General features: G+C 41.6%; 1 protein-coding gene across 10 annotated transcripts in view; it reads left to right on the top strand.

Annotated features, from left to right (window-relative positions):
• Nucleotides 1-17,404, top strand: part of SCMH1 (Scm polycomb group protein homolog 1) — a 166,352-nt gene that overhangs the window by 139,350 nt on the left and 9,598 nt on the right. For all 10 annotated transcript variants that reach the window (XM_045548100.1, XM_045548095.1, XM_045548092.1 and 7 more), the window contains 3 exons: nucleotides 9,715-9,915; nucleotides 11,746-11,937; nucleotides 17,005-17,199. In XM_045548100.1, the coding sequence (XP_045404056.1) occupies nucleotides 9,715-9,915; nucleotides 11,746-11,937; nucleotides 17,005-17,199 (588 nt within the window). The remainder of the gene's footprint in view (nucleotides 1-9,714; nucleotides 9,916-11,745; nucleotides 11,938-17,004; nucleotides 17,200-17,404) is intronic.

Consider the following 17,404-nt stretch of genomic DNA (forward strand, 5'->3'; position numbering starts at 1 on the left):
AATAGATATTATTTGTTTAGAGCAGTTTTAGAGTCACAGCAAAATTGATGGAAGGTACAGAGATTTTACATATACTCCCTGCCCCCACACATACATAGCCTTCCGCCCACCAACATCTCCCACCAGAGTGGTACATTTGTTACAAATTGATGAGCTTACGTGGACTCATTATTGTCACCCTAACTCCATAGTTTGCATTTGGCTTTACTCTTGGTGTTTTACGTTATATGGGTTTTAACAAATATATACTGATATGTTTCTGCCACTATAGTGTCATACAAACTAGTGTTGCTGCCCTAAAAATCCTCTTTGCCCTGCCTGTTCATCACTCCCTCCCCCTCAACCTTTAGCAACCACTGATCTTTTTACTGTCTCCATAGTTTTGCCTTTTCTAGAATGTTATATAGTTGAACTCATACATTATATAGCATTTTCAGATTGGCTTCTTTTGCTTAGTAATATGCATTTAAACTTCTTCCATGTCTTTTCATGGATTGATAGCTCATTTCTTTTTAGTGCTGAAGAATATTTCTTTGTCTGAATATACCATAGTTTATTATCCATTCATGTAGTAAAGGACATCTTGGTTGCCTCCAAGTTTTGGCAATTATGAATAAAGCTGCTGTAAACATTTGTGTGCAAGTTTTTGTGTGGACATAAGTTTTCAACTCCTATGGATAAATACCAAGGAGTGCAACCGCTGGATTCAATAGTAAGAGTATGTGTTTAGTTTTATAAGAAACCACCAAACTATCTTCCAAAGTGGCTGTACCATTTTGTATTCCCACTAGCAATGAGTGATAGTTCCTGTTGTGTATTCCTGGAGAATTGACCTCTTTATCATTATGTAGTATCCCTCTCTTTTCCTGATTATTCTCCTTGCTCTGAAGTCTGCTCTGTCTGAAATTAATATAGCTACTTCCACTTTCTTTTGATTAGTGTTAGCATGGTATATATCTTTCTTTACCCATTTGCTTTTAATCCATGTCTTTATATTTAAACTGAGTTTCTTGTTTTTTGATCCAGTCTGAGAATCTCTTTTAATTGATATTTGGACATTTTAACCAACTATTGACATAGTTGGATTAATATCTCTCATATGTGTTACTGTTTTCTGTTTGTTGCCCTTCTTTTTTCCTACTTTTGTCTTCAACTCTTTTCTGCCTTTTGTGATTTTTTTTAATTTTTTTTTTTTTTTTAAGAGACAGGTTCTCATTCTGTCGCCCAGGCTGGAATGCAGTGGCATGATCATAGCTCACCATAACTTCGAATTCCTGGGCTCAAGTGATCCTCCTGCCTCACCTTCCCAAGTAGCTGGGACTATAGATACATGCCCCCATACCTGGCTAATTTTTTTTTTTTTTGAGACAGAGTCTTATTATTTGTCCAGTCTGCTCTTGAACTCCTAGCCTCATGCAGTCCTCCCACCTCATCCTCCCACAGTGCTGGGATTATAGACATAAGCTACCACACTCAGCCCTTTTGTGATTTTAATTGAGTATTTTATATATTTATTTTTCTCTCCTTTCTTAGAATAGCAATTATAGTTCTTTTTTACTTTTTTGGTGGTTATTCTAGAGTTTGCAGTATACACCTACAACTAATCCAAGTCCACATTCAAATAACACTACACTGCTTCACAGGTAGCATGACGACCTTATAATCCTAATTTCTCTCTCCTATCCTTGTGTGATTGATGTTAATTATTTCACTTATAAATAAGCACATGTATACATATATATTTATATATATATACACACACAAAGCACACATAATTGAATATATCGTTGGTATTATTATTTTGAGCACTCTTAATCTATTACCTCAATTAAGAGTGCCAGGCACACTGTCTGAAGAATGGCCACGCTTGAGGCTCTGACTCAGGGGGATAGGCGGGACACGGACAATGTATATAACCTGAGCTTTTGTACCCCCATGAAGAGCTGAAATAAAAAAAAAAAAAGAATAAACAAAATAAAAATTTTCATTTTATCTTCACTTATTCCTTCTCCAGCATATAGATCCAAATTTATGATCTGTATCGTTTTCCATCTCTCTAAAGAACTTCTTTTAACATTTCTTGCAAGGCAGATCTGTTGGCAATACACACCTTCAATTTTTCTTTGTCTTTATTTCTCCCTCATGTTTAAAGGATAATTTTGTAGGATACAGAATTTTAGGTTGGTGGGTTTTTTCCTCTCAATGCTTTGCATATTTCACTCTCTTCTTGCCTGCACAGTTTCTTAGGAGTCATTGGATGTAATTCTTATCTTTGCTCCTCTATAGATAAGGCCTTTTTTCCTCTAGTTTCTTTTAAGATTTTTTCTTTATCTTTGATTTTCTATAGTTTGAAAATGATATATGTAGGGGTTTTTTATTTTCTGGTTTTTGTTTGTTTTTTATTGTTGTTTTGTGTTGTTCTGTTTTGTTTAGCATTTTTCCTGTGCGATGTTCTCTGAGCTTCCTGGATCTCTGGTTTGAGGTCTGACATTAATTTGGGGAAATCCTCAATAATTGTTGCTTCAATTCCTTTCTTCCTTCTTCTGCGGTTACCAATATACGTATTTTACATCTTTTGTATTAAATAGTTGTCCCACAGTTCTTAGATGTTCTATTCTGGTTTTTTCAGTCTTTATTCTCTTTACTTTTAATTTTGAAGTTGCTATTGAAATATCCTCAAGCTCAGCAATCCTTTCCTCAGCCATGTCTATTGTAACGAGCCAGCCAAAGACATTCTTCATTTCTGTTACAATGTTTCTAATCTCTAGTATTTCTTCTTTATTTTTTCTTAGAATTTCTATCTTCCTGCTTACATTGTCCATCTGTTCTTGCACTCTGTCTACTTTATCCATTAGAGCCCTTAGCATATTAATCATAATTGTTTTAAATTCTCAATCTGATCATTCCAGCAGCTCTGCCATATCTGAGTCTGCTTCTGATACCTGCTCTGTTTCTTCAAACTGTGCTTTTTGTCTTTGAGTACACCTATACCTTATAATGTTTTTGTGATAGTTAGATATGATGTACTTGGTAAAAGTAACGATGGCAAATGGGCCCATAGTGATGTGTGGTAAGGTGTGGGGAAAGGGAAAGTATTCTGTAGTCCTGTGATTAGGTGTTAGTCTTTGAGTGAGCCTGTGCCCCTGAGCTGTGAATTTCACAAGAGCTTCTCAGTTCCCTCCACCCCCAACCTCCCTTAGGTTGGACAGAATAGCTAGAGTGACCTGGAGTGGGGTATTTCCCTTCTCCCACATGAGAGGCTGGAGTTGGCTAGAGTTGATTATCTCTCTTCCTTCAAGTCAGTTAGGCTCTGAAAAAACCCCAGTAGTTTGGGCTGTGGTAAAATAGTTTCTCCTGAAAAAAGACCTTGTTAAGAAGAACAGAGTACTCTGGTGTATTTCAAAATGGTTCCTTCCCTACCTCCCCACCCACCCCATCCCCCCCCACCAGAAGCATAAGGAGATTTTTCCTCCAGTATTTACTGTAAGAACCTGGTTGAGCTCCTAGAGGTAAAACTAACAAAAGTGTGCCCACTCCCCAAACCCCCCCATAACTGGGGCTCCCTGGAGTTTTTAACATCAGACTTGTCCACACTGAGCCTCCAGCAGTTCATCAAGTACAGTTTAAGTTTTCCTGCCCTAGCACTTGTTCAACAGAGGTTTCTGCCCCAGTAAGTTGTGATTCTCTATATTTACCTCTCTGTCTCTTCAAATTTGGGGGGGGGGGGGTTTTGCCCTGTGACCTCACTTCTCTAACAGATCTAAGAAAGATTGATTTTTAAGTTTATTCATCTTTTTACTTGTTGTTAGGATAGAATGGTGAATTCCAGGTTTCTGTGTGCCAGACCCTTCACTGAATTTTTTTATAGCCTGCAATTCTGATTCTATGGATGCAGTAGAAAACCTAAACATGACAGTATACAAAAATATCCTTATGACCTCAAGATTGGGAAGGATTTTTAAAACCAGACAATAAGCATAAACTGAAAAGATCAATATATTCTACTATATTAAAATTAATATACCTCATCTCAGTTCCACATGGTATCATTTGGGGTGGCTCAATTGGGGCTGAGGATCATTTATTCACATAAATAGCAAAACAAGTCCTGGCTAATGGTTCTTCTCCACAAGAACCTCTCCAAAGGGTAGCGTGGGCTCCCTCATACCATGGTGGCTGGGTTCCAAGGACAAGTGTCCCAAGAAACAGGCAGTGGAAGCCACCATTTTATTAAGGCCTGAGCCCCAGACTTAGCATAGCATCATTTCCACCATATTGACCAATCTGTCACAGAGCCCAGATCCAAGAGGAAGGGAATAGACCCCACCTCTCAATGGGAGAGAGGTTAAAGAATTATGGACCATAGTTTAAAACCACCGTTCTGTGGATATAAATTATTAACATTTTCCCACTTGCAAAATTTATTCTTCCCCCACAAGATTTCCCATCAAAAGTCTCACCCCTTTACAGCATCAGGCTCAAGGTCTAGGATCTCATCATCTGAATCAGGTCCAGGTAAATATAAAGTCTTTTAGGTTTGCTTTCTCAGGTTTCCTCCTTGAGTGCAGTTCTTTTCTATCTGAAGATTTGTGAACTAAAGAAATAAGGTGTCTGCTCATGACATACCCAACATACAGTGGGGGATAGGCATAAGAAAACTTTTATCTCCAATTCAAAACGGAGAAAAACTGGAGGCACGCAGCAGTCACTGGTCTACAGAAATTCTGAAATCCAGCTGGGCACATGTTGCCAACTCCTTGATAAGGTTCAAAATTACCTGGGAGTTATTTTTCATGGCTCTTGGTTTTGTTCTCTGAATCATCCTTCCTTTTCCATAAGAAAACTGAGGTTGCCTTCTTAGTCTTCTTCCTGCTTGCAAAAGATTGTGCATCCAAAGAATTCTTTCCATTTTGTACCATCTTTGTCTCTTTTCATCCAAACTGGCAATGCTTCCACTGGAATGATTCTCTTAGAAATTTGAGGGGTTTTCTTTGAATGCTATCAGAGTTCATATCATTAAACAAAACCATAACCACAAAACTCTTACAGATAAGCCTTCTATACTTTGGGCTTTCTGTATAGCTGCTGTGGGACAATACTCTTAAGATTCTTAAAAATCCTGTTGTTTAAGGGAAAGAATCTGTGAGACTTCCCTGTAAGATTCTTAGAGGGCCTTTTGGTCTGAAAGAGTCTACGAAGCATAGTCTTACATCTTTCTGACGTCCTAAAGGATTTTATTATCGTATTCTGGAGTTTATCTTTGGCCTGAGACCTTTTCTTAATGTATAGTTGTTTGCTTTCTAGATAGACTGGAAATGAGAAACAGTTTTATTTGTGAACTCTGCAAGTCCTGGATGTGTGTGTATGTGTACATTTTTTAAGCTCATCTGTCATCTTGCATTTTATCATAAGCAGTGAGAAGAAGCCGAGTGGCACTTTAATTACTTTGTCTGGAAATCTCCTTTGCTATTTCCTTGAAAGTGCATTTCCATGTTATAATAAGCAACAGTCTTGTCAAACTTTCAATCACTTCTTAGCAAGTATTCCCTATCTTCTATCTTCCAATAAGATTTTCCTCACTTTCCTTTAAACCCTTACTGACAGCCTCCTTGGGAACCTTTAGGCTTCTTTAAAACTCTGCTGAAGGCTCTTTCAGTTTTCACTAACACTCTCTTTGTGGGCCTTTGTGCTGCTTTCTGCTGCCCAGTTCCAAAGCCAGTGCCATGTGTATTAGGCTTTTGATAATGCAGCATCCTATTTCTGGTACCAGAATCTGTTCCAATAATCTTTTGCTATGTAACAAACCACCGGACAACTTCATGGCTTAAAACAACAACATAAGCAGGGCTGAGTGGAGACAGCTTGTCTCTGTTGCAGGCAGTGTCGGCTGCGGTGTCTTGACTAGGACTGGAGGATCCATTTTCACCACATGGCTGACAGGTTGGTTCTGGCTGTTGGTTTCTCTCCACATGGACCTCTCTACAGGGTAACTTTGCCTCCTCACACTTGGTAGTTGGGATCTAAAAGCAAACGTGCCAAGAAATGGCAATGGAAACTGCCAGTTTCTTAATCCCTGGGCCCAGAAACTGGCACAGTGTCATTTCCACCGTGGTCTATTGGTCAAATGTGACAAAGTTCAATAGGAGGGATGTCAAAGAATTTCAGGGCCATGTTTTAAAACTAACACAGTCGTCTAAAGGTTTTATAGTTTTGCCTTTTATATTTTACCATTTAATACATGTAGAATGTACTTTTTCATCAGCAGCAGACTAGTTTTATTTTTTTCCTTTTTTGTGTGTTTTAATTTAGGTAAAGTTTATATTAATAAAATGTACAGATGTTAAGGTCCAGTTAAATGAGTTTTAATAAATGTAAGCACTCATGTAACTACAACCGCAATCAAGATAGAAGGCATTTTTGCCACCCCCAGAAGTTCCCTCATGCCTCCTTACAGTCTTCACCTCCACCTTTATTTTTATCCCCATAGATTAGATTTTCCTGTTCTTGAACTTAATATACATGAATCATACTATATGTACTCTTTTATATCCAGTTTCTTTCATTCAAAATAATGTTTTTGAGAAGCACCCATGTTGTGCCTATCAGTAGTTCATTCTTTTTTACTGCCAAATGATACACGATTAAATGAATATACAGTCATGTGTCACATAACAAAGGGAATACATTCTGAGAGATGTATTTTGGGGCAGTTTCATCATTATGCGAACATCATAGAGTGTACTCACTCAAACCTAGATGGTGTGGCCTGCTACACACCTAGGCTGTATGATATAGCCTATTGCTCCTAGGCTAGGAACCTGTACAGCATGTTTCTATACTGGATACTGTAGGCAACTACAGCATAATGATTACTTTAAAAAGTAACAGTAAAAATACGGCATAAAAATAAAAAATGGTACGCCTGCATAGGGTGTGCCATGAATGGAGCTTATAGGACTGGAAGTTGCTCTAGGTGAGTTGGTGAGTAAGTAGTGATGAGTGAATATGAAGGCATAGATCACTACTCATGTAGACATGTATAAACACTGTATACTTTGGCTATGCTAAATTTATTTTTAAAACTTTTCTTCAATATTTAACTAACCTAAGCTTACTATAATTTTTGCTTTATAAATTTTTTAACTTTTTGACTCTTTTATAATGACACTTAGCTTAAAATACAAGGACATTATACAGCTGAATAAAAATATTTTTTCTTTATATCTTTATAAGCTTTTTTTTTTTTACTTTTTAAACTTTTTTATTAAAAACTAAGACACAAATACATTCATTAGCCTAGGCCTACACAGGGTCAGGGTCATCAATATCACTGTCTTCCACCTCCACATCTTGTCCCACTGGAAGGTCTTCAGGGACAATAACACACGTGGAGCTATCATCTCCTATGATAACAATGCCTTCTTCTGGAATACCTCCTAAAGCACCTGCCTGAGGCTGTTTTACGGTTAACTATTTGTAAAAAAAATAAGTAGGAGTACACTCTAAAATAATGGTAAGAAGTGTGGTATAGTAAATACATAAACTAGTAATATGTCATTATCAAGTATTATGTACTACATAGTTGTATATACTATGCTTTTATGTGACTGACAGCACTGTAGGTTTATTTAGACCAGCATCACTATAAACACGTGAGTAATGCATTGTACTATGACTTTACCGTAGCTATGATGTCACTAGGCTTTAGGAATTTTTCAGCTCCATTATAATTTTATGGGACTACATCATATATATGGTCCATTGTTGACTGAAATATCATTATACGGTACAAGACTGTACTACAATTTGTGTACCTCTTCTCTTGTTAATGGACATTTGGGTTGGTTCTAGTTTGGGCTTTTTTTGAATAAACTGTTATGAACATTCTTGTAAGTGTCTTTTCATAGACACTTGTTTTATTTTTATTATTATTCTTATCTCTCTGAGTTTTCCTGCATTTTTAGTTGTTTTCAGTAGAAAAGTCACATTACCAGACGTGGAAATCCTGTTTAACAGACCTCAGTCAGTCCTTCTCTTTGTAGATCTACCTTCACACTCACCGTCAGAGGCACCTACTCTGCCAATTCTTAGGCCTTTTGTAAATTATAAGATGAAATAGCATGGGTCTCATCATTCCACATTCCTGCTTTGAGGTATGCAGCTTTCTTGGGTCTCCTAAATCAGTTGCTACCTTTCCAGTCTGCTTCCAGCTTCCAAAATTTTATTGTTGTCTCCTCACTTATTATCTAGGTCATATATGTTCAATTCATCCTGTTCACACTTGTCTTTTTTTTTTCTTTGTTTTTCTCCTGTCACCTTCCACATCCTGCCTCTTGTTTTCTATTTTCTATTTTCTTCCATCTGTGTTGCTTCTCCTTAGAATTATAAAGGTGGAGAGTCCTCAGAGAGCATCTGGCTCAGCCCCTTCATTTTATAGACAGTGAAACTGAGACCCAAAGAGGATGACAGACCGTCCACTGGCCACACACCTACTGCTCTTATCTTTTTTGCCTTGAATAGCAGAGACTTTTACCTTCCTATCCCTTCAGTTAGTGAGCCACAGCTGTGTGAGAAAGAAGCCTACCCCTACTCAAATGGGAGCCTGGAAGGTAGATCAGAAGAGAGAATGCCACTGCTGACCAGGCTGCTGTGGGTCTTCTCCAGAGAACAAGGAGACAATTCCGTTTAGGACTGCCTTGTTCTCCTGTGCCCACCCTACCCCTTCCCCACCACAGGGCCGGGTGTAGGGCAGCAACTAGGAGGATGCCTGGCTGTCTTGACAGGAGAAACTACTCAATCAAACAGATATATAGATGGGACACTCAGGCTCTTTTCCTTCTTTTTTTTTTTCTTTATTCTAATTTTTTTTAATTTTTACTACTTTCTTTGGGCCTGAATGTTGATGCAGAAGATAACAAAGGGTAGCTGGGTATGGCAGCTCACACCTATAATCCCAGCACTCTGGGAGGCTGAGGCAGGAGGACTGCTTGAGGCCAGGAGTTTGAGACCAGCCTGAGCAAAAGCAAGACCCCCATCTCCACAAAAAATAGAAAAATTAGCCAGGTGAGGTGGCACACACCTGTAGTCCCAGCTACTCAGGAGTCTGAGGCGAGAGGATCACTTGAGCCCAGGAGTTGGAGGTTGCTGTGAGCTATGATAAGGCCACTGTACTCTAGCCAGGGCAACAGAGCAAGACACTGTCTAAAAAAAAAGTGGGGAGGGGGGACTCTAGGCCCAGGCAGGTGACCAGTGGTGTAACCATTCTCAGTCCAATGCCAAACATACACACACATGCACATGCACACTCTTGCTAATATTGCCATGGCCCCACAACTCCTTACATATATAAGGTGAAAGGTATGAAGAATATGTGAGGCAACCAAGTACAGAAAATGAAAATTCATACATCTGGCGAATTGTTTAGATTTTTTCAGTACATGGAAGACAAAGTGCAAATTCCATGCCTTGGCTTTTTGTCTGGGCTGTTGTCCCAGCAGACTGTGTTCCAAGAGCCTTTGGTCATGCAGTTCGGGTTGGCGACAGCTGGGCACAGCCTTTTCTTGACCCCCACACCCACAGTGTTTCACCAGCTTAGCTGCTGGGAATTCTGCTGGGGACCAGAATCCGGGGTATAAAATATGGAATAGAATACTATTCTTTGACTTCTCTACTCCAGGGACTCCTTAAGCTTCTTTGATTCTTTGTCTCCTGTAGTTTGTATCTACTTGAACAAGAATGGCAGCACAGGCCCCCACTTAGATAAGAAGAAGGTCCAGCAACTCCCTGACCATTTTGGGCCAGCCCGCGCCTCTGTGGTGTTGCAACAGGCTGTCCAGGCTTGCATCGACTGTGCTTATCACCAGAAAACCGTCTTCAGCTTCCTCAAACAGGGCCACGGTGGTGAGGTTATCTCAGGTAAGCACCCTTGGGCTGGTATTGCCTCCAAGTCAGAGGGGCAGGCCTTCTCAACTGGCTGATTTCTGACAAGGCGTCCCGGTTCCTACTTCACAGTTGCAGGCTCTGGAGAAACGTGAAGGTATTCTGTGCCTCAGAGAATCCTCACTTCCAACTCCCAGATGCCCTCTGAGCCTTCCCATAGCTCTGCCAAGAATAGCCATACAGATTCTGCTTAACTGAGCCTTTAAACAGATTCCTTTCCTGTCTGCCTGTTTTAACTTCTCCCATACAGAAAGTTTAGGCGTGTGTTGCTTTCAAGGCATTACAGAAGAAAGAATTTAGAGGGGACTATATTATGGCAACTGTCTCCAGACTACCACAGCCGCCCACCTGGCTTCAGGGAACCACTGAAATCTTCTCTCATTCCTTTAACTCCTTAGCTCCCCAGTCCTAAACCAGGCCCAATATAAGAAGGTTAAATTCTAGGGCAGAATGGGAAGAGTCATCCCCTATTTCTTTCCTGCTATGAGAGTTTATTTGATAGCACAGAGTTTTTTGCTCTCACTGAGAATATTCATTTTTTTCTGCTGTGCCCTGCTTCTGTTTCAGTTTTCCTAAATCCAAAACCTTATTCTTTACGCACTAAAACATATCAAAACTTGACCGAGAGGCTTTCAATCTTAACTGTGATGCTATTCCATAATCCGCTGCCCCTCCTCCCTAACCAGTTGTAATAACCAGCTTCAGGAAACCCAGCTGGCATGAAAGACCCCATAAATAACCAAACTGTATTCTTTTAGGGAACATTTACTGAGCCCTATTTTTGTGTCAGGTTATTGCCAGACACTGGCAGGGAGAGGCAGGAGATAGAGGATGACAGGCTTCGGCTCTGCACCAGTGGAAATGAAAGAACATAGACAGCTAACTGTGAGAAATGCTGTCATAGAGAAATGTGTACAGAGTGGTGTGGGGGCCCAGATTAGGGAGTAAGTGGCTACATGGAGGACGGAGCAGACAAGGAGGGAATATCATGGGGGACTAGGAACTGCTTGGGAAATTAAGCCTCATGTCTCTTCTGAAGCCCAAGCTACTCCCTGGTCTCTTTCTGCTTCTGTGCAGCAGTCTGCAGAGACCGGGCCTTCTTTGTTACCTCTCTTCAGCTGCTGTCACCTTTACCCCCTCTAGGGGTCTTCCTGTGTCCCAAAATTGGTTCCCAAGAATGACCTATCTCCCCAAATCCCCATTTCCTTACTGTCCTCAGAGACAAATACATAGGCCTTTTGCTTTTTAAGAATTATACTAATACATATTTTAATAGAAATAGGGAGTAAAATAAAACCAAGCATGAAACAGTTCCAAATGTTGCTAAAATTCTAGTGCCCTTATATAGATCAGAAATTGTGTGTCCAAACCATTGCTGGCAATAGCTGTATTCCCGTCTTCTCCCCAGCTTCTCTGTTCTTAGGCAGTTCTTATGAAAATAGCATCCTAAATGAACAGGTGTGAATTCTCCTAGTGTGAATTTCCTGGAGGAGGCCCAGCCAAGTGATGGAGCAGATACAATTATGTTCGCAGTTGTTTTCACAGGTTGAATGAAATCATTCCAGAGCCCTGGGTGCAACAGACCTGGCCTGGCCACTCCCATAATTGCAAGCCCTTTGGAGTTGGAGGAAAAAATCAAAGCCCTTGAGGGAGGGAGGGCAGCGAGGGAGGGAGAAAACCTGGGGCGCTGATTCCCTTTGTGTAACCAGGTAAGCCTGAGACAAGCAGTGGGCCGGACTCCTCCTGCCCAGCACTGCACCGCACTGCTGGGCTGACGTGCTCCACTCTGTTTACTTAACTCCACAGCCGTGTTTGACCGGGAACAGCACACCCTCAACCTCCCAGCAGTCAACAGCATCACCTACGTCCTCCGCTTCCTGGAGAAACTCTGCCACAACCTTCGTAGTGACAATCTGTTTGGCAACCAGCCCTTTACACAGACTCACTTGTCACTCACTTCTACAGAGTACGGCCACAGGCACGACAGGTACCTACCAGGTAGGAGCTGGGATGGGGCCTGGGCTGAGAGTTGGGGACAGGGCTAGCAGCAGTACCTGTGGGGGCCCAGGGCCGGCCTTCAGACCTGCTGACCTGGTATCTACTATCCAGAGGTCTGGTTTTCTGTATCTTACCTTTACCATATCCGAACTTTTAGGTTTCTCTCATCTTTACTTTCTCTTCAGGATTTTGTTTTCTATCTCTAGGATTATCCTTATTTCCTCTGGATTCTTATCCCTAGAAAAAGGTGATTTATGATTCCTCTTCTGAGCCCCAGACTGCATGCGGACCCCCTGTGAAGTCACAGTACATATCCCAGTGTAAATGTGGCAGCAAAGGCCTAACAGTGATTTCCCCTGCCAGCAGGAAGGTTTAGTCTCAGGCTACAGATTGAGAAATTTGCTCCCTGGTGATTGGCCATCCATTCTTTCCTTTGGCACATAGCCCTAACTCCCAGCACTGCCAGTCTAGCAAGTTGATTCAAGTTCCTGCTGTTTCTAACTAGGCTGAAAAATAACTTTCTTAGTTAACATACCAGACCCACAATGAGAAAGTGGATGCCATGTGGCCAGATCAGTGACTAAGTACTTCTGAGAGAGGTTAAAGAAATGGAACTTGGCTTCTCTAACCTGGAGCCCAAGACACAGAACAAGAGAGAGGGAAGGTAATGCAGCAAGGTAGGTCATTGTTGAGAGAGGGAAGAAAGGCCCTTTAAAAGTCCTGCAGACTGTGTTCTCAGCGGAGGAGTAGAGAGCGGGGCTGTCCTGTCTGATGATGAGAGGGCATAAGCCGGAAAGTTGCCCCTTCTCACCTTCCTCTATACAAGTCTTGTGCCCACATTGCCTTCCTTGGTATCTTTTCATCATAGTCTCAACCGAATCATCTCCGATAAAAGTGCCAGGAAGCAACTATTCACCCAGTCCTCTTCTCCCTTTCCCCTAGATTATACTTCTGCACCCAAATATTGTTTTTGTGACTTGCAAGCAGGGCAAAAAAATACCTGAATTTGAAATCTTCCTTGTGGAGGCCAAACTGTCTGGTCCCTGCAGCCATTTCTGTGACCTCCTGGCTAATCCTTTTCTTCAGAAGGAACTTCTTCTCACCTGACCTGCTCTAGACTGCTTTCTTTCAGCATCAGAATCTCTAAGAACAGAAAAAGGTGTCATACTTGCAGTTAGAATGTTGCACTGGGAGTCTGGACTGGAAATAGTGGAGTTGATACAGACAAAGGCAAGTTGTTAAATGCCCCCAGCTATTGGCATTCAGGAACTGTGATCTGTATTTCAGTAATGAAAGTTAGGCCTACCTGAGATTCTGAAAGAATGGATACACGAGAGGAGATAGCATGTCCTCCTCGTCTAAAGAGAGATTTCTCAAATAAACAGGAACTCAAAATTCTTAAATAGAATACCGTCATTAAGTAGTGAGAGAAATATACTGGTGGCAGCATTCAGAGACTGATAGGAGTATACCTCGTGGACCTGCAGTCCTGAAGGTAGTTTGGGATTGGAGCTTGGCCTTTCCCGGGAGTTCTATTCAAATTTACATCTCTCTGATTCAACTACCAGATAAGAGGAAGTGAGCTTTAGCCAGACTCCTCCTCTTGCCTCACCAACTAAGAAAGAGACAAAGACCAAGGGTATCATATTCTGCCATTGGCTGCCACCTTTTCTTTCCCCTGTTTTCAGACAGATTGAGCCAACCCTGTGCACCCTCCTCTGCTCTCTAAGCTCTGTTTCTCATAACGGGTGCTCAGCAACTTGTCTGCTCTCACCCTAGTTTCTCTTTGCTTCCCTGAAATGAGCATTTTAACTGTGCCCAGACAAGCCAGAGTCTTGCCTAAACTACTCGGTGCTCCTTAGCTTATCTTTTCTGCCTACCTACCCACCTACCTGCCCAACTGACCCTTGGCCCCGCCTGTGATCATTTATCACTTCCTGCATTTTTCTGATTGTTTACCCAAACCTCTGCCAAAGAGCTCAATCTGTACGAGAGCTGTCTTTTGCTTTGCCCTTTGGATCTGGCATTTTCCTGCCCTTCTGCCTGGCTACACCCTTCTACTAGTTTGACATCCGTAGGTACCACCTCTGTTATCTGGGTGCTTACTGGAACCCTCTGCCTCTCCTACAACCCTGTCTCTACGCTACCCACAAATTATGGCCTTGGCCCAACTGACCATGTACTTCCAATATAGCAGGTAGTCACTAAAAGCTCAGGTAGATTTCATATCCCAGTAAGCTTCCATGCCTAAGTTGAGACAATTACTTTTTTCTCCAGTGTTTTATTTTGAAAAATTTCAAGCCTACAGAAAAGTTACAAAAATAGTACATAATGAGGAACCATGTACTGTTTACCTAAATTTACCACTTAACTTTTTGCAGTATTTACTTTGTCTCTAAGTTTGTGTGTGTATATATATCTGTATCTGTATACTTAAAATACACATATTTTTTATTTATGTACTAAATCACTTGAGAGTTAATTGCAGATGAGACTTTATCCTTAAATACTTCTGTGTATATCTCCTAAGAATAAGGAGTATAATATTATGATCAAGAAATTTAACATTAATAAAATACTAAAGAAATTTGATTAATAAAATACTACTAGCTAACATACAGTACATATTAGAACTTTCCCCAGTTGTCCCAATAATATCTGTTACAGCTGTTTTTTTCCTAATTTGGGATCCAATAAAGAATGGTCCACTGCATTACATTGTACTTTCTCTTTAATTTCCTTTACCTAGAACAGTTCTCCAGCCTTTTTTTTTTCTTTCTTGCATGACACGACATTGGCATTTTGAAGAATCTAGGCCAAGTGTTTTGGTTTAGGTCACCAAACATTTATCAAATACTTATTCTGTGCCAGATTCTATACTGGACTCTGGGGAGACAGAGATAAAACAGACTCCATCATTGCACTCAAAGAGCTGAGAGAGGGAGAAATATGTAAACATGTAAGTGGTAAGAGCAGGGAGCAGCAGTACTCTGGCCAGCCAGGTGTGATGAGCCTTGAGTAAGGTGAAAGAAGTGGTCAGGGGAGGATTCCTGGAGGAGGCAATATCAAAGCAGAGTCCCCTTTTCGGAACTACACACATGGCTGGATCCATTAAGAGGCTTGTGAAGACTATGTAAGAGGAGCTTCTTCTGGCCACCTAAAAAATTGACAGTATTAGGCAGGAGATTGTACTGATGTTGCTGGTCCTAGTGATTTAATGACCTTGCCTAGTCCAGGTGCCACCAGTTCAGGTTTTCAGACCCCTCAACTCAGAATCCAGATCTTACCATTGCTAAGAGGAAGACATCTACTGATTTGCATCAGCATCTGGTGAGCCCCTGTGGTTTATGCCATTGTCACCATAATTATTTTTCACATCTTTTAGCTCATGTGAGGCAGGTGTACTATCACCAGTTTCAGCTGAGTAAAATGAGGGCTAAAAAGGTGAGATTACCCTGCTGGTAAGTGCAGAAACTGGATAAGACCTTGAATTGTCACAGAAAGTTGAGGTTTGCCACCTCAACTCTGAAAAACCAAATAATTCCTCACATTCATAAAGTCTGCCCCATTCCATTTTCTCATGAAAAGGGGTGACTTTTCCCCATCTTACAAATGAGGAAACTGGTGCTCAGAGAAGACAAGCTACTTGTGTAGGATAACAAATCTAGTGAAAGGGAGGAGCCCAGGTGTAGAACCCAGCTCTCCTGCTTCCTGGATTAGGTTCCTGTTCATGTCTCAAAGTGGAATACTTTACAGTCATCTTTCCTGGAAAGCAGTAATCAGAAACCTCATCTGCGGAAAGTGGGTGGGAGATGGTTTAGGTATCATGGAGCCTCAGAGACTGCTCTTTTCAGAACCTCTTCTAGGAAAGGGCTTCAACAATTGAACCTCCCTAAGATACAAGTGAATAGCTGTCTAATGCTAGATTTGACTTTGAGCCCATGGTTACCAAGCAATTTTAGGTGAGTATTAGAAAGTATTCCTAAAATCCTAAACCATCTTGCCACTGAGGTCTTACTGCATGCCAGACAGCATGCTTGAATTTAGTGTTCATCAGAGGCTCTGAATAAATCCCAAACTTTATCTAAGTACCTGATCTCTAAGAAAAATCACAAAGGACAGTATTATGGTCCAGTACCCAAGACAACCCCCCTCCACAGGCAGAGAATACTGTGGCCAGAGCTGAGGAACTGACTTGATTTCAGTAGAACCCAATCATGAGAGGGATTCTGCTTCAGGTTCCATAGCATGATGTTTGGGCACTGCTGCCTGGTGTTGGGCTCTGGACTTGGTGTAGAAACAACAGGGTGAGATTCCCTTTACAAAGGTTTTCATAGCCATTCTCTTCTGATATTCACAATCCACTGGGAAGAAAAGGGTCCCCGTGTTATAGATGAGGAGACTGAGGTTCTCAGGGAAGCACCCTGCTGAATGGCAGAGCCAAATTCTAACACTCATTCTGGTCTCCATGCCCAAGCACTGTACAACCCCAGCTTCCTTGATATGTTTCTGTAGAATAGGGAAAATACAAAAGGAGGGAGGGAATATAGGAGCAGATCCTTTGCTGAGGAGCCTTTAACCAGGAATCAAGAAACATTTCTGAAATGTCCTGCTGCTGGAGCAGGGGGCACTTCTAAAGTACATCTGAGTTCTTCTAAAGTACCTCTCAGCTTCTAAAGTACATCTAAGCAAATGTATTTCTTCTCCAGTACCCCTATTCCCTGCTCTAGCATCTCATGTCAAAGAGAGTTTCTTCTAACCTAGAATAGCTCCACTTTTTAAAGGTTTCCCTTGTCCAGAAAAAGTACAGGGCATCCAGACCAGAAGAAACCTCAAAGACCATCTAATCTAAGAGGAAGAGTTTAAGGAGATCAAAGTCCAGAGAGTGGCACTGAACTTGACTAAGATCACCCAGTGAGAGCCAGAGCCATGACTGGTATACAGGCCTTCTGCGTCCCAGCCCAGGACTTTCTATTTTGTTGTCTCTTGCTCCACTCAAACGGGTACCTAGGAGCCAGCACCCTGGCAGTGCTTCTAAGCTCTAACTCTGGTTTTACTGCTTTTCAGGTGAATCCTTTGTCCTGGGGAATAGTCTAGCCCGGTCCTTGGAGCCACACTCAGACTCAATGGACTCCACCTTGAATCCTACCAACCTTGTCAGCACCTCCCAGAATCTTCGAACTCCTGCGTATCGGCCCTTGCTTCCATCTTGTGGCCTCCCACTGAGCACTGCCTCAGCTATGCGCAGGCTGTGTTCCAAGGGTAAGCTTGCCAGAGTTCTGGCCCTCCTGTCCTCCCTTGCTCTTTCTTTCCTTTCCTTCCTGAGCTCTGGGAGGCCAGAGAGGACCTAGCTCCATTGCCCCCTGCCTGGTGGTGAGATTGGGGGCTGGGCTTACCTGTACCTGGCCAGGCACCTGGGAGGTAATTGGAGTTCTGGGATTGGCTTGAGAATAATGTAAACTAAGAG

This window comes from Lemur catta, chromosome 3 (genome assembly GCF_020740605.2).
Source record: "Lemur catta isolate mLemCat1 chromosome 3, mLemCat1.pri, whole genome shotgun sequence".
Lineage (NCBI taxonomy): Eukaryota > Metazoa > Chordata > Mammalia > Primates > Lemuridae > Lemur > Lemur catta.